Source organism: Perca fluviatilis, chromosome 11 (genome assembly GCF_010015445.1).
Source record: "Perca fluviatilis chromosome 11, GENO_Pfluv_1.0, whole genome shotgun sequence".
NCBI classification, from domain to species: Eukaryota; Metazoa; Chordata; class Actinopteri; order Perciformes; family Percidae; genus Perca; species Perca fluviatilis.
The window spans coordinates 9,143,289-9,168,725 of record NC_053122.1 but is presented as its reverse complement, the minus strand read 5'-3'; the positions used below and the strand labels follow the sequence as shown (position 1 = coordinate 9,168,725).

At 42.9% G+C, this 25,437-nt stretch overlaps 1 protein-coding gene across 2 annotated transcripts in view; it reads left to right on the top strand.

Annotated features, from left to right (window-relative positions):
• The window catches only part of chd7 (chromodomain helicase DNA binding protein 7), an 80,489-nt gene that overhangs the window by 26,147 nt on the left and 28,905 nt on the right, over positions 1–25,437 (top strand). For both annotated transcript variants that reach the window (XM_039816407.1, XM_039816406.1), the window contains 14 exons: positions 6,141–6,604; positions 15,687–15,831; positions 16,787–16,915; positions 17,444–17,509; positions 18,687–18,742; positions 19,819–19,933; positions 20,394–20,477; positions 20,582–20,719; positions 21,575–21,696; positions 22,435–22,678; positions 24,168–24,344; positions 24,692–24,835; positions 24,945–25,043; positions 25,173–25,359. In XM_039816407.1, coding sequence (XP_039672341.1) covers positions 6,141–6,604; positions 15,687–15,831; positions 16,787–16,915; positions 17,444–17,509; positions 18,687–18,742; positions 19,819–19,933; positions 20,394–20,477; positions 20,582–20,719; positions 21,575–21,696; positions 22,435–22,678; positions 24,168–24,344; positions 24,692–24,835; positions 24,945–25,043; positions 25,173–25,359 — 2,170 coding nt within the window. The remainder of the gene's footprint in view (positions 1–6,140; positions 6,605–15,686; positions 15,832–16,786; positions 16,916–17,443; positions 17,510–18,686; positions 18,743–19,818; positions 19,934–20,393; positions 20,478–20,581; positions 20,720–21,574; positions 21,697–22,434; positions 22,679–24,167; positions 24,345–24,691; positions 24,836–24,944; positions 25,044–25,172; positions 25,360–25,437) is intronic.

Genomic DNA, 25,437 nt, shown 5'->3' with positions numbered 1-25,437 from the left:
TAGCAGTTCTCAATGGTAACCTCCATGTTTGTGTTTGTGTGAGCGTGCACGGTCGCCTGCTGCCTGCGTCACGTGCCCTCAGCTTCCATTAGCTTTTTTGTTGCTCAAAGCCCCCTTTCTCCCCTGACCCATTCACACACAATAGCAGCCCTGTGGCCACACACGCACACAGATCTAGTCCCCTTTTTTCTCCTTCCATCTTCGTTCACACAACTCCCGTCTCTCCCCCCCCCCCCCCACACCACCTCCAAGCCTTGCTGCGTTTTGTGGTTGACATTTCAGCCGTCACTCTTAATTTATCCAGCACTCCTGACCTAGATGCCAGGTTGACTAGTGAGCCCTGCACAGCGCCTGGGCGAGCTGCATGTGCTGTTCTGACTCTAGCTGCAGGCCCGGCAGCCCCCGTCATTACACACACACACACACACACACACACACACACACACACACACACACACACACACTCTCTCGCACATGCCGACAGTGTGGCTTGGGATAGTGCGGTCTGGAATGGGATGGCAAATGTGCCTGGGGAAATAGGATAGCCTAGCTAGGGCAGTACTCAGAGTGGGGTGTGTGTGTGTCTGCGGCACAGGAAGGGAGTTCTCTCTGTGCCTCATGATGCACTTGTTAGAAAGAGCCACATACACACACGGCACCACGCTGGTCAGTCAGTCATAATGACTGTATGTCTGGTACTCTAAGCTCCATCTGTTCACTAAGCATGGTTATTACACACACACACACGCGCACGCACACACTCCTTCTTCAGCAACTCAAGGTCACAGCTCTGGCAGAGTGCTGTGCTGTGACCTTTATTCTACATCACACACACACACATACACACTGTTGTGTGCAGCACTTTAGTTGACATATAACATGCCTGTCTCGCCCCTCCCCCGCTCATACATGCTGTCAGTGAGCTGCTATACCATCCAGCTCGCCGTCGCTCTGCAGCTTCAAGGAAATGCTTCTCCAATGTTTACTCGTCTCTCCGCATTTCTGTGGTTTTTAACTGGAAAGTATTTGTCACTGGTTGACAGAATGCTTGGTTTCTTTCATACATTTCATCAAATTCATATTAGTTGTGTGTAGTAAAGAACGTTTCATATGAATGTACCAACAACAAAAATAATTCAACATACTAGTGCAACTTGTTTGCCTGTTTTCTCCTTTCAAGCTCTGTTTTTGTTAAGGTTAAGCACAGTTGAACTATCTGTCCATCAAAAAAGATGAATAGAAATGATGTTGAGATGGGCATGTCATCAGTCCTCTCAGAACAATAGATACCTAATGGCAACTTTAGTGAAAATCCCTATGAAGAGCCACAGCAAATCACTTTGGCGCCACCCTTGTCCTGAAAGATGACATAATTAATCATCCTTTTGAGGACAAGTAAAACCAGCACTAGTGCGGTCACCTTGCCAAGGTAGTTCTCTACAAACTGATGCATCTAGGTTTTGGTGGCTGAGTGATTTTTTTATTGAAACCCACCACACCTATTTGAAGAGCTGAGACATGCAGCTGGTGCTGCAACTGCTGCTGCAGTGTCTGAACAGAGAGGATGTACTTCCTTCTGTGCATACTGTGAATGATGATTGGATGTTTTCTAGGGATGGAACAGTATGAAAATGTAATTATAGTTAGTATGCTATAGTAGGTTATAGTGACCAAAATTATCGCGGTTTTCGGTATTATAGCGGTATTTTTAAAAGTGTGTTCAATATGTTCAGCAAGCATAGGCCTACACAAGCTGACATAGTTTCAAAGAGTGCAACAGTGTTCATTATATTACAAAAATATAGGCTTGTAAAAACTATCAAATTGGCCCACTGTAGGGTGTCCTGTAAGAATTTGAACCAGAGATGTCAGACTTTGAGATCCAGGAAGATTTATTTACAACTCCAACATGAAGTTAACTATAAAGGGCGAGGCAGTGAAACCCATGACAGTTTAGCAAGCTACAGAATAGTTTTAACTTACGTTCTAGGCTACACACACATCACTTCAACAAGTCCTGAAAACAGGAAAGGAATGATAAAGAGTCTGTTACAGCTGCTGTGCTGTCCCCTTCTCCTGGCTGAGTGCGAGTGATTGGCAGGAGATTAAAGTGATGACTCTCGTCATTTATCAGCCTTTTCTACAAGGCTGATAAATGTCCTGAGCGCTGTCATTTCCTCCTCACGCCATGATTCCAACTTCAAGAAACGCACTGTAGGCTACGCGGTGCGCCCTCGCAGCAACTTCAGCAGACTGATGAAGCTGGGAACGCGCGGTTTCCACACCGTGGTAATCCACCGTGATGATATTTTACATGAAAACGGTAATTGTTATCTTCAACATTTTTACCGAGGTTTACCTTTACACCGGTAATCGTTACATCCCTAATGTTTTATCAATGAGAGATGAGACGATAGCTCTTGGCAATACACTGGAATGTATATGTAAGATATGCACTTTCAAATGATAGCGGCACAAACCACATTTTCAAAATTTAAGTAAAAGTTTAGAATTTATCCTATCAATGGACAAATTGTTGACCTAATCGTAGACTTTGATATTTGATTGTGCTACGGGGCTTAAAGTAAAACTTTTAAATGTATATAATTATATGTAGCTGTAGGGCACTTATTAAGCAATTGTTAGACCCAGACAATGAATGAAAGAAAATGGAGAAATCCATGTGTATAGTTAAGTCTGTGAAAACCTGGCTTCAAATGCAAGTATTTAATAACATTTTATATTTATAACTGAAAATGCAAAAATCAAAGTGGAAAAAAACAAAAGTTTGGTATTATTTAATGGTTAAAAACTCAAACATTTAGCTAATCTGCTCTATTGGAACAATGTTGGTGTAGTTGATCAATTTTGACTGACAGTGACCAAATGGCCTAACATTTGTCATCGGGTCCTGATTAAAATGTTGCTAAATCCTGATTGGTACATGGAAGTTGGCAACCTCAATCTCTCGTGTGAAATAAGCCAGACCGTTATAGACCTCGGCAGACAATTGTGCGTGTGAACTTGTCAACTTGAACCACTTCCAAAATTATAACAAATTGGGGATTTGTTAAGAAATCGGCTTTTCAATTTAAGCTTATAGACTCCTGAAAGTGGCGTATGCTACAGTTTTGCCAGTTCAGCATCCGTCAACCAATGACTGACACCAAAGCTAGTGCTTAGTGATAAGGCAAAATGTAATGGTTGTGCAAAAATGATTTCAAGCAGAAGAGGAAGTCGATCTTAACATTACAAAACATTTACTGGCAGCTTGGTAATGAGTAAACCTAAAATCAAGTTATGCATGAATAAGTAAATAATCATATCCTTCACTTTTTTTTTTTTTAATCAAGAGAATCAAAAAATATCACCGCTGGTGCTAGAATAAATGTTTGTTTTCTTTCAACACATCTGGCTTGCTAAAATAATATGACCAGAATTTGATTCTCATCAAATCAGGATTTGATAAGAATCATGGGTCTTGCGCCAGTGTGTGTGGTGAGGAAGTGGTGCAAAAAAAATACAGACCAGAGTTGATGTCAAAGCAAACCGGTCTGGTCTTGTTGGATGGGTCTTCCTTTTGATGGAAAACAATGTGACTGACGATACTGTAACCTGCTGAATGGTGGGACACAGTGAGCAGCTGTCAATTTTTGATGGATGGATGGATGGACGGATGGACCGAGTAACGGGAGAAGCTGAATGATGTGGACCGGATTTCCTTTCACTCCATCCTTTTGGGAGTCTTAAGTGTTTCTGCCTGGTAGATTTAACCTTTTCATCTGCGCTCTCCTTCAGCTTCCTCACCCCTCTTCACTCACCTTCCTCCTCACACTCTCTATCCTCCAACCTCCCCTCTGTCCTATGAGAGATGAAACTCAAGCCTGTTCATCTCCTGAGTCTCATATATTAGCCCTGCAGCCATTCTGCTGGTACGAGTAATTCATTGAGGTCTTTATGGATCTTTTTTTTTATTAAATTCAGTTATTGATATTAATACAACCTGTTTTGGAAGTGGATTATACTAGTGTTTCAGTAGAGAGCAGTGAGTTTTCCATTCTCCCATTTAAACCAGTACAATTCGGCACACCAGCAAGCTAAATTCACTCTGCAGAACACCAAACCTGACGCAGGACTCAAGTGTGTGTGTGTGTGTGTAATTGTTTGTGTATACACTGTGTGTGTGTGTGTCTCCATTGTCATTCGTGTGATTGATTATCTGGGAAGCTTGGCAGGAGGACAGATTTATCTCTTGGCACTGCATCCCCCCCCATCTCTTTCTTTCTGTGATTTTCTCTCTCTCTCTCTCTCTCTCTCTCTCTCTCTCTCTCTGTGTCTCGCTCTTTCTCTCTTCCCCCCCAACCCCCGTTATCTCCCCCTTCTCCCTCTCTTCCCTATATTTGTGTGTCTAAATGGCTCAGTTTACGTGTGTGTCAGCAGGTGTTTGTGTGCATGTGTGCAGAGGTTTTTGTGATGCGTGACCTTGCAGTAGTTTGGTGTGTGTGTACATTAGCATTCTCCTGATGGAAGTGGACTTTCACCACAACTCTTACCTCCCCCACGTGTGTGTGTGTGTGTTATAGACTTGCTGATGCTCACGCACTGAATTGCACATGTGTGTTACACATGCACATACATACACTAAGGCATACTCGTATGTGACACACACACTCCCTCGCTGCGCCTTTTTGAAGTATGGAGATAATTTATTCGTGTCATGATGCCTGATTTCCCATCTGCTACTGGGACCCTGAGCAGCTGGAGAGAGAAGAAGAGGGAGGGAAGGAGGGAGGGAAGAGAGGGTGAGGGAGGAGAGGCAGCTGGAGAGGCTCCCAACAGCTGGTTACCAGTTGCCTGTCACAGAAAGCTTACTTGGGAGCGATGAGTGGAGAAAGGAGAGCGGATCAAGTCTTTCCGGGAGAGCAAAGTAGGAGGAAAAATGAGGTGTCAGTCGGTTTTGTTTACTAAGGTTAGCCTGCTGGAGGAGGAGGCAGGAGGGGGGAGGGAAACCGTAGCATCAGGGAGTTGAGGGGAGTGGAGGAAGGAGAGGGAGGAGGTGGTAGCAGAGAATGTCTAATAAGGGGAGAACTTCCACTCTCGGGAAAATTCCAGGTTGGTACAATGGGGCTAATAGGGAGTGAGATAGGGAGTGAACAGGCTCTCCATAGACAGGCTCTGGTGGTAGCCTGGATGGATGGATGGATGGATGGATGGATGGATCCCCTCTTACCCCCTCTGCTCTGTAGTCCGCCATTACTGAAATATCCCCCACCCTGTGGAAAATAAGCTGTATTGACTTGAAAAGCTGGCATGGCAAGTGTTGATGGAAAAACATTAGCAGAACATTTCTTGCACACGTGCTCAGACAGATCCATGTTTGATGGGATTTAGTTTAGAGCTGAAACGACAAATTGATTAGTCAATCAACAGAAAATGAATCAATAAGTTTGATTATTGACTCATTTTCTTTTCAGAAAAATGCCAATGCAATTTGAATATTTGCTGTTTTTTGTTTTCCTAAGGCAGTAAACTTAATCTCTTTAGGTTTTGGACTCTGGTTTGGACAAAACAAGACATTTCTGACATTTTATAGATAAAACTGATTGCCAGGTAATTGATAATGAAAATAATCATTAGTTTCAGCCCTAATTTTGTTTTAGATTCTTAATTATTGTTGATCCTTTCTACAATTAATCGTTGTATGAAAAGTTCCCATCACAACTTCTCAGATCCCAAAGTGACACCAAACTACTTATGTCTTACGAACAGTCCAGTGCCCAAATATTGTTATTATTTTTAATATATTTAATATATATTATATATATTTTTTATTTAATGTTTATTTGGCAGGGACAAATGCATAGACCATTTCTTTATAAATAATACAAAGTAGATGCCATGCATATAGGTTTATAGCCATGACTAATTTGCAACCCCTGTCCCTGGTTAGGCTTTTAAAATTAAAATATATATATATATATATTCACTCTATAATCCTTTAAGAAGCAGAAAATGGCTTTAAAAGATGGTTTTTAAGTGGGTTATTCGAACATTTTTCTATAAAGTAATAAGTTTTTAAGCATCATTTGAAGTTGCAGAAAAACTCAAATTAACGGCTACCTTTCTGCCCCACCTTCCAGCATTCCCCCACCGACCCGTCAAGCGACGCCTCAATGATGGTTCCTGACAGGCCGACAGTTGGTGCCGGCGCCCCCGGCCAGCCTATCAGCAAAGAGCAGCCCAGCGACCAGGAGACCAAGCCAAAAAAGAAAAGGAAGAAGAAAGCGAAAGTAGTGGATGGAGAGGAAGAGGAGGGAGGGAAGAAGGCAGCGAGAGAAGACATAAAGTCTGAATTTCCCGAAACAGGAAGTGATGCAGGTGAACAGGTTACCGGCACAGGAATTGTAGAGGGAAATTCACCACTGGTGGAGGAGAAGAAAAAGCGGAAAAAGAAACCAAAGGAGAAGGCAGAGGGCAAGGAGCCCAAAGAGCCCAAGACCCCGAAGACGCCCAAAACACCCAAGACTCCCAAAGAGCCCAAGGAGCCCAAGGAGAAGAAACCCAAGAGCTCCACGCCCAAGACCAAGACCCCCAAGAAAACCAGGTAGGAGCAGCATTACAGTAGTCAGTGTTTGTTTGGTTGTTTATGAAGTACTGAAATGATTCAAACAAGAGGCAGCAGCGCTGGTCAACACCAGTGTATACCAGCGGATGAGAAACTCTCTCGCACACACACACCCCCACACACACACCATCCATCACTCATGTGACCAACCAGGGGGAACTGAAGGGGTCACAACCTCTGAGCTGTGACACACCCGACTGCCAGTGTGTGTGTGTGTGTGTGTGTGTGTGTGTGTGTGTGTGTGTGTGTGTGTGTGTGTGTGTGTGTGTGTGAGATCACAGGGCTTAGTGAAGCATGGACTGCTAGACTTGTATAGATTCTGATCAACAGGGTTAAAACTACACTCAGATTAGTTTTGCAGGTCAGGTGGAAGGTAGCATTATTCACCTTCAGTCAGCACCTTTTCTGTTAACCCTGGAAGTGCACTTTTTGTCTTTCTTAAAGAAGAGATGACACTATCATACATAATTTATTTAAATTAATTATCAACTCAAACATTACATTTGTAGCTTGTTTCTCGAAGGAACAATGGCTGCTTTTGCAATTCTGTATCATTTGAAGTTGTACAAAGATATCTGAAGTTTTTATAGATATTGTAAAAGAACCTGTTTCTTTAAAGATGAGTTCCTCAGTTTTTTTTTCTTATTTCGTTTTGGTTATCTTTGCTGCCAAGGGCTTTTTGCATGCACTTACTACCCAGAGATTACTTGTTTCCTGTACTGTGACATTTTATACCTACAGTTTTCTGTTAGTTTCTCTAGATGGCGCCTAATTTATATGTGCATTACCTTTTCTCTATAAAGTGTGACTATAACTTTTAGTAAACAGCAGCCAAGTGGAAAATGCCAAATGCCAAAATGGGGAAGACATTATTTATTCTTTAAAAAGTTACGTAGTTTCGCTTTAATGGGTAGGGCTTTTTGTCTGTAGAATGGCGTTGAAGCACAACTGTGAACGCCTGCGCCGTATGCCTGTGTTTTGACGTCGCCGCGTCTTTTGGGTGCGATCTCGGATCTACCACGAGCCTCATCGGTTAATTTAAACGTCCTGGTCACACAGATTGGCTAGATTGAACTTCTAGCACTTATCAGCTCTCAGGTCTTATCACTCCCTTCTCTCACGCTTTCTCTCTGGCTTTATCACTTTTCTTTTTTCTCTCCATCTTTTGTATTTTTTTGGGCAACACTTGTCCTTCTCTTTTCTTAACTTGTAATGTGCGATCTCCTGATATGAATGCTTTTTCACCTTCCACATCCGTTGCAAACGATCAGAAAGAGAGATGGGAAGTGGCAAAGAGAGCTGAGAGCATTTGTGTATGAGAGAGTCAGATGTGTTTTCATTGAGAAGGTGGAAACTTGATCAGACTGAGGAATGTGTCAGGCAGCCCCTCTCTCTCTCTCTCTCTCTCTCTCTCTCTCTCTCTCTCTCTTTCCCAGTCACACACCTGCTTTTATCCCGAGGAAGAGGGAGGGCCAAAGCAGCAGGCCGGGGTCAGCGCTGGGGTGTGTGTGTGTGTGTGTGTGTCCCACTGGAAGAGAGTCAGAGGCGGGGAATGGGGGGGGACCTGGAGTGAGTGCATGTGAAGCGGTGAGGGGCCAGGCGTTTTGTGTGTGTGCATGCGTGTGTTGGGGGAGGGGTAGTTGGTAATCTTTGTGGCAGAAAATGGCGTCTAATGATAATGAAGGCCATTCTGCTGACCACTCCACAGCCGTGTGTGTGGAGGAAATGTGGGGGTGGGGGGAGTACATTCTTTGCCCCTTTTTTGTGTGTGTGTGTGTGTGTGTGTGTGTGTGTGTGTGTGTGTGTGTGTGTGTGTGTGTGTGTGTGTGTGTGTGTGTGTGTTGGTAAACTAGCTCTTATCTGTTGTCAGCCTTTCCTCCATCTTGAGTGGCGGCCTGGAGCTCCCAGGTTAATTTAGCATAATAATGGCTGCCGGCCATTCACTGCTACTCTAAAATGGTGGACCGCTGCAATCACCCAAGTATCTTCTCTTTTATTCTTTCTTCTCCTTTCTCCTCCCTCCAATCCCACCTCTTCCTGCTGAAGAGCAGTGTATCCTTTCATCTTCTCCTCTCCACCGCCCTCCCCATCTTCCCTCTTCCTTTCTGTCGGTCTCTCTGAATATTGCCACGGGTGGAGGATTGAGTTGTCCCATGTTGTCTTTTGCACATAAGTTTTCATATTTTTAAAGGAAGTTTAGCATGGCTCTCTTGAAGTTCGAGCTCTTGATTAGTTGTGGTTCATTCCCCATAGGGCAGTCATACAGTATGTCTGTAGGTCTTTATGAAGTTATACATTCAATAATTTCAAGGCTTTATAATTTCTTTATGCAGTTAGCTGTGATTTTAAGTAGTTTTTTTTCCTTAAGACTTTTTTTTTTTTTTTTTAACTTGTTTACTTGTCTGACTTATTAGAATACATGCTTGATTTTTAAAGATGTAAAGCTCTAAAATGAACTTTAAAAAACTTCTCTCTTGGTGTAGAGAGGCCATTAGCATGCAATATGTTCAGTTGCGTTTTGCGGGGATTTGTGTGAGATTTCCACTAGTGGGTGGAAGTAAGCCCCAAGGCTCAGAGTTTTCCATGTGGCCCATACCACGCTACTGTGTTTTCTTTCTGCTCTGTGTATTTGCATCTATGCATGAACACTACAAAACAGGCTGAAGCCTTAACTTACTGGCTGTACTGTTGAGCACCGGCTGTTTTCAAGGTTTCACTTCCTTTTTTATAGAGCTTTGTGGCATTAGCTTTGAATTTTCTGAATATGTTAGGGTCCCATCAAGTTGCGTGTGGTAAAACGTGTTTTCTGGGACAGTTATTATAATAGCTTATGAAAACACAATTGGAAATTGTTGGATTTCGTTGCCTAGATGTCCACAGGATTTCAACACCACAAATATCTGTTCATGAATGGATAGAGGGATGGGTCAGCTTTCAGGCGTACTGACAGGGCTTTCTATGCTATCTAGTACTATCATAAAATCAAAGCCAACAAAGCATTTTCATGATTTGTCACTCATGTTGTTTTTCCTTATCTGGTTTACATTTGGGATACATATTTTAAGAGATTTTGCCACCATGGTTCCATCATGCTTTGGGTGATGTTAACACAAAGGATAAGGTTGCCATGGACTCAACTGTTTATTTTTTTTTTTGGCTGATAAATCTGCGCTTGGAGAAGTCATGCTGCATAGTAGGGCTGCTGCAGCCATCGATTATTTTAGTAATCAAGTATTCTACCGATTATTCCATCGATTAATCGAGTAATCTGATGAGAAATGCTTTTGTTTTATTGAAGAGCAATAATATACAATAGTTTGGTTTAATTTTCGGAAAAAGCTACATTTTTATTGCCTACGCTGATTACAATATCATCTCTCAAAAAACTAAACATTCAGTGCATTTAAGTGCCATATTACATAGTTTTTGAAGAAAACTTTTTCTGAAATGCAATAACAACCTCAAACTAAGGCATACATTAAACATCCATAAACATGACCTTAAGTTGTGCAACTTAACTTTCAGAACTACAAGTTTCAACCTGAGACTGATCTGTGTATATATAGGCCTATATGTAAACAGTAGTTATACTTAACCTATTTTCATTTATATATTTGATTACAATTCTACACAGCTCTGTTACACTCATGCTAGTAGATCGTTGATCAGCTGTTTCTCCGTGAAGAGTGAGAGAGATTGGTGCGCAACAATCAGCTGTTTCTCCGAAGGGATAGTCAACAAGTCGGCTCTTTTAGATCAAACTGTAGTCACCACTACCTATTTTCTTGTCTTTGTTTTTGGTAGTTGTGTTTGGTGTAGTTTCATCGTCCATACGACTCTGATTTTATTTTTGTCGGTTCCTCTTGGTGGATTGGATGATTAAGTTAGACGCTATTTCTGTTGAGATGCTGAAGCGCTGACGTCGTGCTATTATCGCGGTAAGCTAGTTTGATTTTGCAGTGTACAGAGTTTTCGTTTTAATTACGTTTAACGGTTTCCAAACTCTGGACACTTTCTGTCGTTTTCTCCAGCCTGTCTCTTCTCTTAGCCCCTCGCTGTTTACGCTGCCGTCAGTCTTCATGGCACGTGTCCCCCGCAGCGTCAGCCCGGTGTGCGACTGTAATAATCATCCGTGCTGAAACGCAGTGACCGGTCCATCGTTGGTAACCTCGATTAAACAAAGCTTCGAGGCATCATTTTGCATCGAGGATTTTTAGTAATGGAATTATTCGAGTTACTCGAGGAATCGTTTCAGCCCTACTGCAACGTTACTAGCAGTTTGTGTTGGAACCGATTTTGATGATTGAGGAAATTATATAAAAAGTTATAAAGTAGTGCATTTTATGATTTCTTCTAAGCTTATGCAGGGATCCCTGTCTGGAGACTGTGACTGGACTTTTGCGTGCGTGCGTACGAGATGTCAGCTGTCCCCTTTTACACAGATGTCATTTCAGCTCTGCTACTAATTCGGCTGCCGGCTTAACGGCAACTCTGTCCCAACCAATTGTGTGTCCGTACCTTTCACGCAGAGCGATAAGGCGGAATAACGGCGCAACATTCCCGCCTTGAACAGGCTGTGTGAAAGGCTCTTCTGATTTAGCAGTTGTGATTCTCAGAAAAAATATAAGTTTTGACGGGTTAAATTATGCCATATCATCAATGGCAACAATAGTTTGTACAGGCGGACTTGAACTTAATGAAGAGACAATAAATGGAAACCTCGGATGCATTCAGCACGATTAGTTTAAGCTGTGTAGGATGGTGTGTATAAGAGCATATGTGAGCAATACGGACCAAATCATGTGCTTTACTAGTCCAGTCAGCTCACTCCTCTCCTTTGACCTTGCTTTCTCTCTCATCCCTTTTTTCCTTCGCTCTCTTTCACTAGCGCTCCCTCTCTGTCTACCTCTCTCAGAGGAAGTACATCTATAAATAACCTAGCTCTCAGCTGCCACACCCGTGTGTGTGTGTGTGTGTGTGTGTGTGTGTGTGTGTGTGTGGATTGGTTTGTGTGTACTGCAAACAAATCCACACAAGTCGGACATGCAGGCACCTTGCGTGTCTGCAGACGTGTGCAAATACAGCACCTTTTGAACACAGGTGTGTGTGTGTGTGTGTGTTGCCTTCTGGCCATGGGTGTTGGTTTTTGTTGCTGTAGGTTGAGTGTGTGTGCATGGGGTTTCAGTAGTATGACTCATCACGGCAGCAGGTGTCCCTTACACTCCACCCCTCCTCTGTTTTTTATCTTTCTCTTCACTACTTTCTTTTCCCATATTTTACTCCACTGCTCTACTTTGTCTTTCCTTTACACCCCCCCCCTTCCCCCAATTTGAAAGGACCATCTAAACTCCACACCCACCACAGCTGGCAGCATGTGTGAGTGCCAGGCTTTAAGCCCATGAGTTTAAAGCAGAGTGAATGAGAGACATTGAGGACGGGGGTTGTACACCTGGACAGGACTAACGATGGATGGATGGATGGATGGATGTAAAGAAGATCCAGTTAGTTAATCAGATATTCTGAGTTAACAGCCTCTCAACTATTTTCAGACATAATTGAAATCCATCCATCGAAATAAAAACCTACATTTATTTTAAACTTGCAATAACCAGACTCTTTTTGGCCACTTGGGGGCAGTGGAAAGAAGTTATGAACACAATATACACAAATATTCCACTATTACTCAGAATATGACAATATTCCGGATTTGATTTGGGTCTTGTAAACAGCATATTCAGTTTAGATATTCCGAATGAGGCCTTTTTTTTTTTTTTTACAAATATAGCATTTTCAGATTAAGACATGTGGGATGTGCCTGGATTATTTGGGTTTTCGAAGCTTTCTTTTGACATGTATACAGCGCATTTAGAATATGCGTCTCAAACACGTGTTTTACCTCTGTTTGACAGTTACAGCTTCTTGCCCGTTAACGGTTTACGGTCAGCTCTGTGCGCTGCTATGGTTGTTCTACACAAACCAACCAGCCAACCGTTTCCAGGGCTGCGGTAGAGATACATGCCCCAAAGAAAAGACCACATTTGTGGTCGGAAGGAGAAACCTTTTACGAAAGACTTTGATATTAACGGGTTTCTGAATATGCACAAATATCGCAACGCTGACCTTTTGAAGAAGGTGGTTGAAGGAATGAAAAACGGAGGCTGTGTTTGCATGGTCAAACAAATCCGTAACTGGTGGAAAACTTGGAAACGGTGGAAAAAATCTATTTAGCACGGCTGCATGTAAATGGGAATATTAGTGGAATATTCATTTTCATTAGCCATGTAAACGGCTTAGTCAGAAAATTGTGTATTTCGAAGAAAGGGCAAAAAACGAAATATAGTATGTGTATGTCATTTACATAGTATCAGCTTTTAATTTAAAATGGCGTACTTGCTACCAGAAGGTTGCTTAATTACACATTCAGCAGTTATGAGGCAACATTAGCATTCATTTGCAGTCATGTTTCTGTCCAACTGATTAATGCAAGTTCAATATACATTCTTATAGCTCTGGCTAAGGTCTCTACTAATTCCTAAGGGAAATATCTGGCTCTGCTAAATGGTCCACAGTTTCTACCTGCTTAGCACCAAATGGCAGACAGACACAGTTGGTGTACAGTGGGTCTTTAGAGCTTTTTCGCTGAAAACCGCTGCCTTGGGCATTTATAAACAACACTAAGAGCTGAGAGTAAACCAAAACGGTTAAGTTGTGTGCTGAGCAGAAAAGAAAGCCCAGTTTGACCGTTGTGCAGACTAAGTAAACTTCTCCACTGTCCATCCATGTTCTCAGTGTGTTCTAAACACCCACATGTGTGGCAAAGTATGGATATATTCGCTGCCTTTGTCTGAATAAATACAACCGTGTGATGCTGCTACACAGAATAAGCGTCTTTATCGTGAGGCAGTGAACTTTTGTTTGGAGTTTTATCGTGGTACAAGTTGATTAATTAAAACAAGTAAAGCATTTCCAGACAACTAAACCAAATAGAAAATTAAAAGGAAAGCTTGCTTAAGTGTAGAGTTTTAGAGTTAAAGCAGCAGCAGAAGAGAACTAAAGAGATGGACTGAGCAGAAAGAGTTGGGGAGGTGATGAAGAGATTGAGGAGAGAAGTGAGGCCATGAAGATGCTAGGAGGAAGAGCGGGGAGAAGGCAGCCAAGTGGAGAAGTGTGTGTGTGTGTGTGTGTGTGTGTGTGTGTGTGTGTGGCCAGATGGCTCCAGCGTGTGGCGACCAGCCAGAGGAACAGGTGCAGGTCACATGACCAGCCGTTACCACGGAGATGGTGATTGCTTTTGGCGTGAGGATGAAAGGAGAAGGGCCCCAGGGACAGAGGGGGAGAGAGACGTAGAGAGAGGGAAGGAGGGAGAGAGGCACAGTGCAGGAGAGAGGGAGAGCGACATAGGCACAGAGTAGTAGAGAGAGACACATCGGGGCATACAGTACTGCAAAGGGAGAAGAGGCGACACACAGGCTCAGACTACGGAAGACACAGCGCACACAACTGTCGTACATTCATTAAAACGAAGCTAGTAGAGCAAATGATTGTGTCCTTATGGCCTAAATGTATACAGATAACTGTATGTCGGTATTTTAAGAAATCAACAATTTGTTAACTGAACAGTTGGGTTGGGATAGCCCGTTCCGTTGTGGATCCGGTTCCAGGTTTTCAAAATGCCTGTATTCACAAAGCTCCAATGCTAACAAATCTGTTATGAAACCTCATCTCTTCTCGCTCTCTTTCTATTAGCAAAGGGCCGTGTATAAAACATTTAGGTGGCAGGCTTCTTCTTTTTTTTTTTTTTTGCCCATAACGACCATAATTTTGGCCTGCTGAAGTGACCTCTCCGGTGGCAGATTACAGCTGTAGCTAATCAATGTTAATTCCACAAGTCATAGGTAACCAAAGGCCATAACACAACTTAACTGTGTTCTGGTTAATGTGCTGCCTGCAAGCAGCTAAAAAAGCTTACTTTGCCAAGTAAAACAAACCCCACTCTAATGTAAAGCCACTCTCATCGCTGCAAAGAATATGTAAAGCATAACCTGGGGCTTCCCATAACTTCAACTGAGGTCTAGAGTCAGAATATCTTAGTTAAACTTAAATGCACTCTCAAACAGTATTTTGTTCATCAACTTAATAGTTGTGAATTGTGGCCGTCAGTATTTGGAGCAAGAAGCAGCAAAAGAGAATGTGTGTAACTTAGTAGGCTACACCTTTCCCAGTAGGACACCTATTGAATCAGCATTTTCTAATTTTTCGATTGTAACTACAGGTTTAGTTACTGGAAAATGTTCAAACCTAGATTTAATACATTGATTTGAAGGGATTCAGATTCGAGAAGTAGGTTCCATACTCGATTTGGATGCAACAGAATACTTTAGAGTCTCAACTCAAATTTTGGCTTAATTACAAAAGTGTATGTTTGTATTTGAAAATCAGTATTTTGTAAACTGCCTTCACAATATTATGTCTGATAGTGGTAATGGCAGTGAAGTAACGGATTACTGCTAGACTGTGTGAGCGACAGAAGAGGAGAGCCGTGTGTCCTCTGGCCTTCCTCTGTGGTGTGTATGCACACACACTTGCAGATAGAGCCAGCTCCTCTTGCTTTCCATGCCAGAGATTAGAGGAAGCCCGGGGGCCTTTCAACGCCTGCCCCCTCCTCTTTCTGGGGCCTCTCTCTCTCTCTCTCCTCTGTCCCTCTCTCTGTCTGTCTGTCTGCCTGTCTCTCTCTCTCTCACACACACACTCCCTCCCTCCCTTGTGTGTCTCTCTGGGCCCCCCTTTCTCTTCCTCTCTGTGCCTGTATCTCTCTATCTTGCTCCCTCCGCCTCCTCGCAGTCTTTCATCATATTAACCCCCTGTGTGCCAGAGCCTGAGGCACACTAATGATTTCTAAATGGGTAAATCAAACATGGCGACCGCCCTGGGACGGACACACACACACACACACATACACACGCACACGTGAATGCCTTGTAGTTGGTAAACTGTAAAAGAGGTAACACCTTTTTTCTTTTTCTTTAGTGAATATAAAAAAAAATATTCTCTCTTCCTACAGCAGTAAGAAGGTTGAGGCTGAGGGCGGGGCAAGCGCTGCTAAGAAGGATTCCAAGAGGAAGAGAGAGACGTCAGTCAACGCAGATGTGGAGGTGAAGTCTCCGCCCCCCTCACCTCCTGAAGATGACGATGACGACGGTGTACAGGTAAGAGATGCATACGAGGAAAGCAGTGGTTTTGAAGCTTGTACTCAACTTTCCAGGCATCCAAAAATACTCCTCAAAATATTCAGTCATTGCTAATATTGTGTTGCAGCAGAGTTTCTGGAAGCCCTGCGAAAAAAAGAAAGAAAGCAGAAGGCCATAAAACCTTTGCACATCCCTCAGTGTCACAGCCTGTAGAGAGAGAACACGCTGAGCCAGTAGGCATCTACTGTTTGCGTTGTAAACCTGCCTTGTTGACAGACCAAGGAGACAGGCCCCACTGCCAAGTTCACATGATGCACCATCAGCAACTTTTCAGCTGCTGCATACATGTTTTGTATTTCAAAATCTTTTTTTTCCCCCCCTGTTTTGGATATAAGGTGCTCTTTGGAGGAACAAACAGAGCTCCACTGTATCCCTCCTCAAACGGATCAATTTTTGATGTGCGAATGTAATTATGTGGGCCATGTAAACAGAGTAGCATCTGGCTATAAGCTGCATAAAGAGTTGTGGCTCTCATTCAAATAGGCAAGCACCTTGCAGCAGTATGGCCTCTTTAGCCTGTTCATTACAGTAGTTCTTTACACAATCTCATTATTGGAGGCCATTTTGAGCCAACTAATTGGGTGAAGCGAATATGTATAACACTTTGGACCATATGGAACAGAATGATAAATAATAAAAATGAAGTCTGTTTCTTGGAAGAGGAGAGCCTGGTGAATGATAAGCATACACAGCCCTGTAGGGTCATCCATCTCTGATTTTATTTAGTTTATTGTAGTAATACAGTATGTTTTTGTTGAGTGTCAAACACATTCCGACAACTCCCTTTTTGGAGATGGCTCTTTCTTTTGCTTTACAATTAGTGAACATTTCTAATGATGAATAAAGGGAAAGGGGTTGTGAATTTCTGGAAGGTCCCAAAACTACAGCTGATGTCAGTTCCTCTGTCCAACAGAAGCGTCGTTCTAGCCGTCAGGTGAAGAGGAAGAGGTACACGGAGGATCTGGAGTTTCGGATCTCGGAGGTGGATGACAGCGGCGACGACTCGCCAACACCCAAGTCTCCATCGTCGTCACACCAACAGGTACAGCTTGGCTTGGTTTTGGTAAGAGTATATGGCCATAGACTGACCGTAAAAATCTTAAGACATGGTAAAGTTGAATGACATGATTATGTAAACGGAAAGAAGCTATGCACATTATAGAGTACGATAAAGTACCCAAAGCACGCATCAAATGTCTTGTCAGATTTAATCTAGTCTAACCAATCTTTGATCAGACAATCCCTGATTTAGATAAAAACAAATTGCCAGTTTAAGTTAGTATTTTTATTTCTGCAATGCAAAACTATATATAAACTATTTTTTTTTATCAGGAAATGTAGTTGCATGTACAAGAATGGTAGATAATCAAGGGTGGCCATGTTTCTTCAGTTTTACCCGAAGAAACGGAGAGTGTCAGTTGTTACTGTGCTTAGTGTTCTAAAGGCGGTGTGTTTCACCCTTTTGGGAGGGATTCTGTATCCACAGCTGTGTCAGGCTGGTGATATTAAAACATGCGACCGGCTGGATGACGCGCCAATACGTTTGTTGATTAGTTCTGTGTGTTTCCAGGATGTGGCCGAGGCTGAGGGGCCCGTTGTGGAGAAGATCATGGCCAAACGCACCACCAAGAAACCGGTGAGATACACAGGGACACACTAACACACCACGGACACTAATACAATACACAGAGACGTGGACACACTGGCCCGAGTCATAGTTTACGTCATCTGATTAGCCGCCGCTCCACAGCTGGCCTAAGCAGATTACACACACAGAGCTCAGACAGCGTGTATTCACTTGGTAAGCGGAGACGCGCGTGTGTGTTTGTGCGTGTATTTGTGCGTGTGTGTCTTTGTTTTAGACGGCTCTTCTAAAGAAAGCTCATTCCTGAGCCAGCGCGTGCACATATAGTCACCAGCCAACTTTCCTTTGCTAGCCAGCTGCCCCCCATCCTCCCCCATACGCGCACACACACAATCACTCGCAGCTCCATTCAGAGTTGACCTCGGGCTTGGCACACAGCCAAAACCACAATGCTAGCTACGCCAGACGCCAAGCTAGCGTTTCCTCAGGCTGTGTGTGTGTGTGTGTGTGTGTGTGTGTGTGTGTGTGTGTGTGTGTGTGTGTGATTGATGATTCATGGCATTACAGTAGTAGTGTGTGTGTTACGGTAATAATGGTGAATGGAAGTGGACAGCTGTGCTTGGAAGAGCTACTGTTTTGGTATTTCCCTTTTACACACAGTACTTCATGTATGAAAAACCTAGACCTGCTTCATCTTTTAGTGTTAACGCTTTTGTCAGGCACATATTTTGAAATATATTTTTCTTTGACTATTCCTTTTTTCTAGTTAAATTTATATAGCACATTTAAAAACAACCATAGTTGACCAAAGTGCTTAACAAGCTCAAAAACAAAATGAATAAAATACACAAACAAATAAACAAATGGGACATTAACAGTAGAAAAGGTCAAGGTGTCAAAACTTAACTTGAATTGAAAGCCAACAAATAAAAGTGGGTCTTAAGGACTTGAAAGTTTCAGCGGTCCGAGCAGTTCTTAGCGGTTAACAGTTTCTAGATTTTAAGTTGAGATTGTTCATATTTCTTCAGCAAAATGGCTGAGAGACTGACAAGATATGAATGACACAATACTTTCCCTCAGTGTGAAAATGTCAAGCAGAGTGAGATTCTGTGTTGATTGACATGTCAGTGTGAAACCTGTTATATAACAATGACAAGCCACTTCTGCTCTTTCACAACACAGTTGCTACATTTATTTATTAACCTTTTTTTTTTTTTTTCCTTTTCAGCTGGAGTCGGGGGAGGAAGTTGAGGTGGAGGAGTTCTATGTCAAGTTCAAGGGCTTGTGAGTAACGAGCTATTTTTCCCCTATCTACCTCTTTTGTCTTTCACAGCAAGGCATCCTTCTTTTTTTTTTTTTTTTAATATATATATTTTCAACACACATAAGCCGTTCTAACATATGCACTCAGGAGATTGTTGGCGTCCAAAGCGTTCTCACATACTGGAAATCCTCTGATTTAGAGGAGTGGTGGCGCTGGGTAGATCATGCACCAGACAGCACATGAAGCGGATTACACTGCATCATGGAGCTGTTCATAATTTGGTCATAAACAACCGGCTGTTCCTTGAATTTGTCAGTTTGGTGTAAATCGTCTTTTTCCTTCATCTTCGGGTGTTTGTTTTCTTTCGGTTTTGCGCAAGCGGCATAAAAACGTCATCACCATGCCCACTCGCTCACTGTAAATTCTCACACATCGGTTCTATCGGAAATTACAGATTTTTTTTTTTTTTTATTAGGGCGGAGTAAAGAGCTGTTGATGTTCGAGCCGACTGATTCAGACCTTTGCGCTCTCACATACAGCTCCGCCGGGTAATGTCTAGATAATTTCAGGTTTGCAGTGCATGTGTGAAAGGGGCTGTACACACCAGGTTGTCCATGGTGTCCGTAAGTGTGAAAAGCTCAGTATATTCAACCTGAAAGCCTTATTCACTTACTTTTACTATTAGGTGACTCAATTATTTGGGTCGAAGATCTGCTCTTGGCATCAGTAACAGAAAAGTGGTCGTATTACAGTCGCATCCTGTCCTATTGTTTAGCACATGTGGTATTTTTGTCCATCTTTTGTCATAGCAGTCATTGTTTCATCTGACAAACATTTTAATTTGCGTCTGTCCAGACAACAATCCAATTGCCGTTTGGACAGCAAAGAAAAATGCAAAGGAGATTTAAGCCGCATGCACAAATTTAACCACACGACCAAATTTAACCACACGACTTGCAAATAAGTGTTTAACCAACATTCCCCCCCCCTCCAGTAAAGCATGGTCAGCAGTGCGGAGTCTGAAATTTGCACCAAGCACTCATGCACTCTCTGGCTTTGAGAGACACTCAGTGTCTTTGTGTCTCTTGTGTCTCAGTTCGTACCTCCACTGTCGCTGGGCAGACTTGGAGGAGCTGGAGAAGGACAAGAGAATACACCAAAAGATCAAGAGGTATAGGGCCAAGCAACAACTCAACAGCTTCATAACCGAGGTAAGACCTGCGTGCCACTCTGCAATTAGCTGGGTCCTGACCTTGCACTGCTCTACATGTAACCACACACAAGGGTCAAACCAATTGACTAACGGATTAAAACCTGCTCACTGCTGAAGATTTCAGAAAATCAGGTTTCAAAATCAGATATTCTTTTTTTTTCTTATAAAATCAAATCATAATAGCTTTATACAGACAATAAGTGTCACTTGTACAATAATGTACCGTGACTGATCAGACCCCCAAAAATCACTCCACTACGTAGTTCAACAGATTAAACCTTTTGAATGAGGAACAGAAAAAGTAGACAACTTGACAGAAATGCTAAAAACACATAACGGTTCTTACACTGAACAAGAAACAAATCTGGCCTCGCCCCAAAGAACTTGCTTTAAACTAACCTATTATTAAACCGTCTCCCTGCTTCTTAACCGTAAAACTCCACTTGCTTTCTCTCCAGATGGACGACGAGCCTTTTAACCCAGACTATGTGGAGGTGGACCGTGTCCTGGACGTTTCAGAGAGCACAGATGAAAACGGAGAGGTGCTTTGATCTCTTCCTGTCATCTTTCATGGGTTTGAGCTTCTCTTCTCACACACACGCACACACTAAACCTCCCTCCTCTTTCTGCGTGTGTTTTTCTGCAGACGGTGACCTTATATTTGGTGAAATGGTGCAGTCTGGCTTACGAAGATTCCACCTGGGAGCTGAAGGCCGACATCGACCAGTCCAAGATAGAGGATTATGAACACATCGCAGCACGCACACCCAACACTAAGAGAGTGGCAAGTAGCTCTGTGTGTGTGTTTGTGTGTCCATGAATGCTCGTTGGGTGCTATGTGGGTCCCAGCCTCCTACCAGGAGGCGTGTGTTTGTGTGTGTTGGCCTTCTGCCTGCTGCCTGCTCCTTCCTCCTCCTCCAGATTTACAGCTCCCTTAACTGCTCTCCACAGGGCCACGTTCTTGTGGTCTTATATACACACACACACACACACACACACACACACACACACACACACACACACACACACATCCTGCTCTTGTGGCCACGCCAAACCGCTAACAGTGTGTTTAATGCTGAACAGAAGCAGCTGACTGGCTGTGGTCTTTCCCTCATCACTCCTTTCTCTCCCTGTGTCCATCTATTAAACTACTGCCTACGGTTTCTTCTTAAGGACAGAGTGCTCTTTTTGTATGATGTCTTCAAAGCTTTATAAGATTGCTGGTGTTTAAATTGGCAACACTAGTGCCACCCCTCCATACCGAAGCCTTGCATATTGTGCACAGCAGCGTTTTACTGGTGGACTTCAAGTGTAAAATATTACCAGATTAAGCATTTTAGGCTATATCGGAGGCCTTTTTCTCCTCAGATACCGGTCGGAACAAGTCTACCTGAAAGGACCTGGTTTACTGTGAAATGCAGTGAACAGTGTCTCGTAATAGAAACGTGCCCCATTCATCAGTCTTACTTATCAATTAGCTGCTGAATCATTTCCGTCAATCAATTAATCAACTATTTCAACCCTACATGGGGAAGTAAACCCCACTTTAAACCCATCTACAGTATTTCAAAAAGCCACATCTCTCACCAATGATTTGATATGCCTCAGATGTTTAATAAATCATTTTATGTGCGTCTAGGATCGGCCTCCGGCAGCCGACTGGAAAAAGCTGGAAGGCTCCAGGGAATACAGGAACAGCAACGCACTCAGGGAATACCAGCTAGAAGGCCTCAACTGGCTAACCTTCAACTGGTTCAACTCGTAAGTCCCCATTCACTTTATTTAGTTAGAATTACTCCCTAATTGCTACTGCCGGCCTCTACGTGTGATGGCATCCTATTTAACAGTCTTAAGTGGACATTAAGTGGCCATCTAGCATAGTGTGGATCAAGTTTTCCCACCGGTGCCATCCATGCATGAAATGTGTGCTCTGATAGTGTCACTAGAGTCTGTAGACTATAACCTCTTCATTCACTAAGCACAACTGGAAGATTGTAGTTGAACTCAAGTCTGAGGACATGTACATTATTCTTTGTGCTTCATGTGCCCCAAATCTTAAGGTTTGAGGGTAAATACTAGTTATGGACTTTCTGGAATGTCATGGAAGTATCAGAGGTGTATTTCAGGTCTTGGAAGAACTGAAGGAATTCAATCAAGTCTCAGAGTATGACCGATCATTTTCCAACTTGTCTTGCATGTTTTTTGCATTAGATCGCTGGAGTGGAAAACAGACTGCCTCACCCCTTTTGGAAAAGCAGCGTTAATAAACCAAAGGGGAAAGATCATTTTAGGTCATGGGCGCACATTGATTACTCATGTAAAAGTCATGGAATTTTACATCAGGGCTGCAGTGAGAGTAGTCTGTGGTAACTGGCATGCAGGCATTGCATTCTTTTCCAGTTTAGTGACAGAAATACAAATATAAAATACAGTTCCTACATGCAGTCCTCCTGTTTACAGCCTCTCGTTCACTTTGTCCACATCATTTGTCCACCACAGACGTAACTGTATCTTGGCTGATGAGATGGGTCTAGGAAAGACCATCCAGTCCATTACATTCCTCTACGAGGTTTACCTGAAGGGTGTTGAGGGGCCATTCCTGGTCATCGCCCCACTCTCCACCATTCCCAACTGGGAGAGAGAGTTCAGGACCTGGACCGAGCTCAATGCCGTGGTCTACCACGGAAGCCAGGCTAGCCGCAAGACCATCCAGGCCTACGAGATGTACTACAGAGACGCACAGGTAAACAGGATGAGACGGGGCTTTACATTATTGTTTTCCAGGAAGATAAAAGGGGAATTTTGTTTTAAAAATACTCAAATTTTTATTTATTTTGACCCTGTGTCTTTGAGGTTTACCACCATCTGGTTTCAGATGCAAAAAGTACATTTGTGCTGACAAAATTATTGAAAAGAGGAGTTGGTTTGTTTGCTCTGTAACTGTATAAATCATAAAATATTCAGTTTCGAATGACAAAAGATTGCAAAGCCATAGATCAAAAGGCTACTGGAAACGGTCATCAGCTCCGTGCCACAAGAGCATAACTGGATGGGCTGTCTGGTTGGATTTAGCCTGATCAACAACAGTACTGATCTCAAATGTCTTTAAGGTGTTTCAAGAATTTGCCGATCTTTTTACATATTTCTATTTAAAATAAGTGTAATTAGGTGTTATCAAAATACTCTGATAAATGTATGGCCAGTTTATAGAACTTGGAATGTGATTAGTCATTTATGCAGCTTAGATGGTGCTCAACCTAAACTGCAACAGTGTGCAAAGTGTGAAATAGACTAAGGAACTAAACAGAATATGGACTGTTCTCCTTAAAGAAGGATCACTGGCGCTGCTATGCTGATGCTATTAGCAGCTCTGAATGAGAAATGGTTAGGATGATGTAGCTGTACAGTAGATGGAAGAAATGCGATGCTGTGAGACAGTCAGCAGATCTGAACACCTCTTTGGTCAGGGGAACTCTTCAGCCACCTGGGGATGGACAGTGCTCCTCTGCTGTGTAAGCTCTTTACAGTCCTCTAGCTGTAAGCCATGCACTATAAGCTCTTATTGTACAATGCTGCGAACATCTCTGTGTAACCTATTTCACACTGAGCCTGTGAAGAAACTAAGCTGTAGTAGCGGTGTCCTTGCTTGCCGCTTGTTCCTAATCCAGGTTGAGGTAATCCTCAAGGTCTCAATGGAAGACGTGTTCTTTTCTCCTGTACTGCCTGCTTCACTACGTACCCTTCATTAGACACAACCGGCTCAAGAACTCTTTTATAAATCAGTCTATCCTGTTGCGAAACCAAAATCAGTGTGCTGCCAATTAAGATCTGGATTTGAGGATGTCTACGTTGTTTATTTCTGCCATGTCTTAGATGGCTATAATATAAAGGGGGTGTTTTTAAATAAAGAAAACAGGCACACAGCAAGGGAGAAAAAATGCTTTGCAGCACAAGATTTTTTGAATTTATAGACCATATAGTAAAACCAACCAGTTATGAAGTTGAACATACCATAGTTCACTATAGCCATAAGGCCAAATTTGTACACTTTTTATACAGCTGCTGTGGTCCACAGTCAATGTTTTTTTACTTTTGGGCCTAAAAGTGAAAACTCTTTCCCTCCCAAATCCACAGTGTAAGACAATAAAGAAGTTAACTGACAAAAACATTTTAGATTACTCTTGTTAACCTTAATTCTTTTCCTTTTTATCTTTTTTTCCTCACCACTCCAGGGTAAGATAATAAAGGGAGCGTACCGTTTCCACGCGGTGATAACAACCTTTGAGATGATTCTGACGGACTGTCCGGAGCTCCGCAGCGTGCCATGGCGCTGTGTGGTGATAGACGAAGCCCACCGACTCAAAAACCGAAACTGCAAACTACTGGAAGGACTCAAAATGATGGACATGGTGAGTGGTGAACGGGTCAAGGGAAATGCAGGAGTTGGGAAGAGGCTATTGGTTGCAACCGATTATTAGTCATCACTATATCGCATTGTGCTTTTCAAGTTGATCACATGCTCCTACTACACGGAGTACAGGGTCATGTTAATAAAACTGGGTTTTCTCTAGCAGGATTTATGTACTTTAAAGGTCTTGTAGAAGCTTAAGAGCACTTTGTAACCAGTACCTGCTCCGTTTTAATATAATCCCTCTCTTCTTCCCTTTGGAGGGTTAAAGTTCTGAAGACATCCTGCTTTACATTGTAGAAACTCTAATTTTGTCTTTCTTGTCTGTCCCTCCTCCTCTTCCTCCAGGAGCACAAAGTTCTGTTGACAGGAACTCCTCTCCAGAACACTGTGGAGGAGCTCTTCAGCTTACTCAACTTCTTGGAGCCCGAGCGATTCCTGTCTGAACAGACGTTTATGACCGAATTTGGAGACCTTAAGACTGAAGAACAGGTAAATGGAATGGAGGGAGGGGGGGACTTGTTTTCTTTTTTAACTTCCCAGGCGTCTTAAATTCTCCACTGAATGAAGTGTTAACATTGCATCCGTGTGTGTGTCTCAGGTTCAGAAACTGCAGGCCATTCTAAAGCCCATGATGTTGAGAAGACTGAAGGAGGATGTGGAGAAGAACCTGGCCCCTAAGGAGGAGACCATCATCGAGGTAGGGCTGATGTCTCATTATCGATGTCGAAGAACTCAATGTTGGTGTCTTACTCATCCTGGTGACGTTTTCAGTTCAGCTGTCAAACAAAAAATAAAACTTACTGACTGAATCAACTGTTGTTGTCAGGTGGAGCTGACCAACATACAGAAGAAATACTATCGGGCCATTCTGGAGAAGAATTTCTCTTTCCTGTCCAAAGGAGGTGCAGGAGGTGGAGGAGGAAGTGGGGGCGGTGGTGGAGGAGGCGTCCCCAACCTCCTCAACACCATGATGGAGCTGAGGAAATGCTGCAACCACCCCTACCTCATAAATGGTGTGTGTGTATACACACACACACACACACACACACACACACACACACACACACACACACACACACACACACACACAA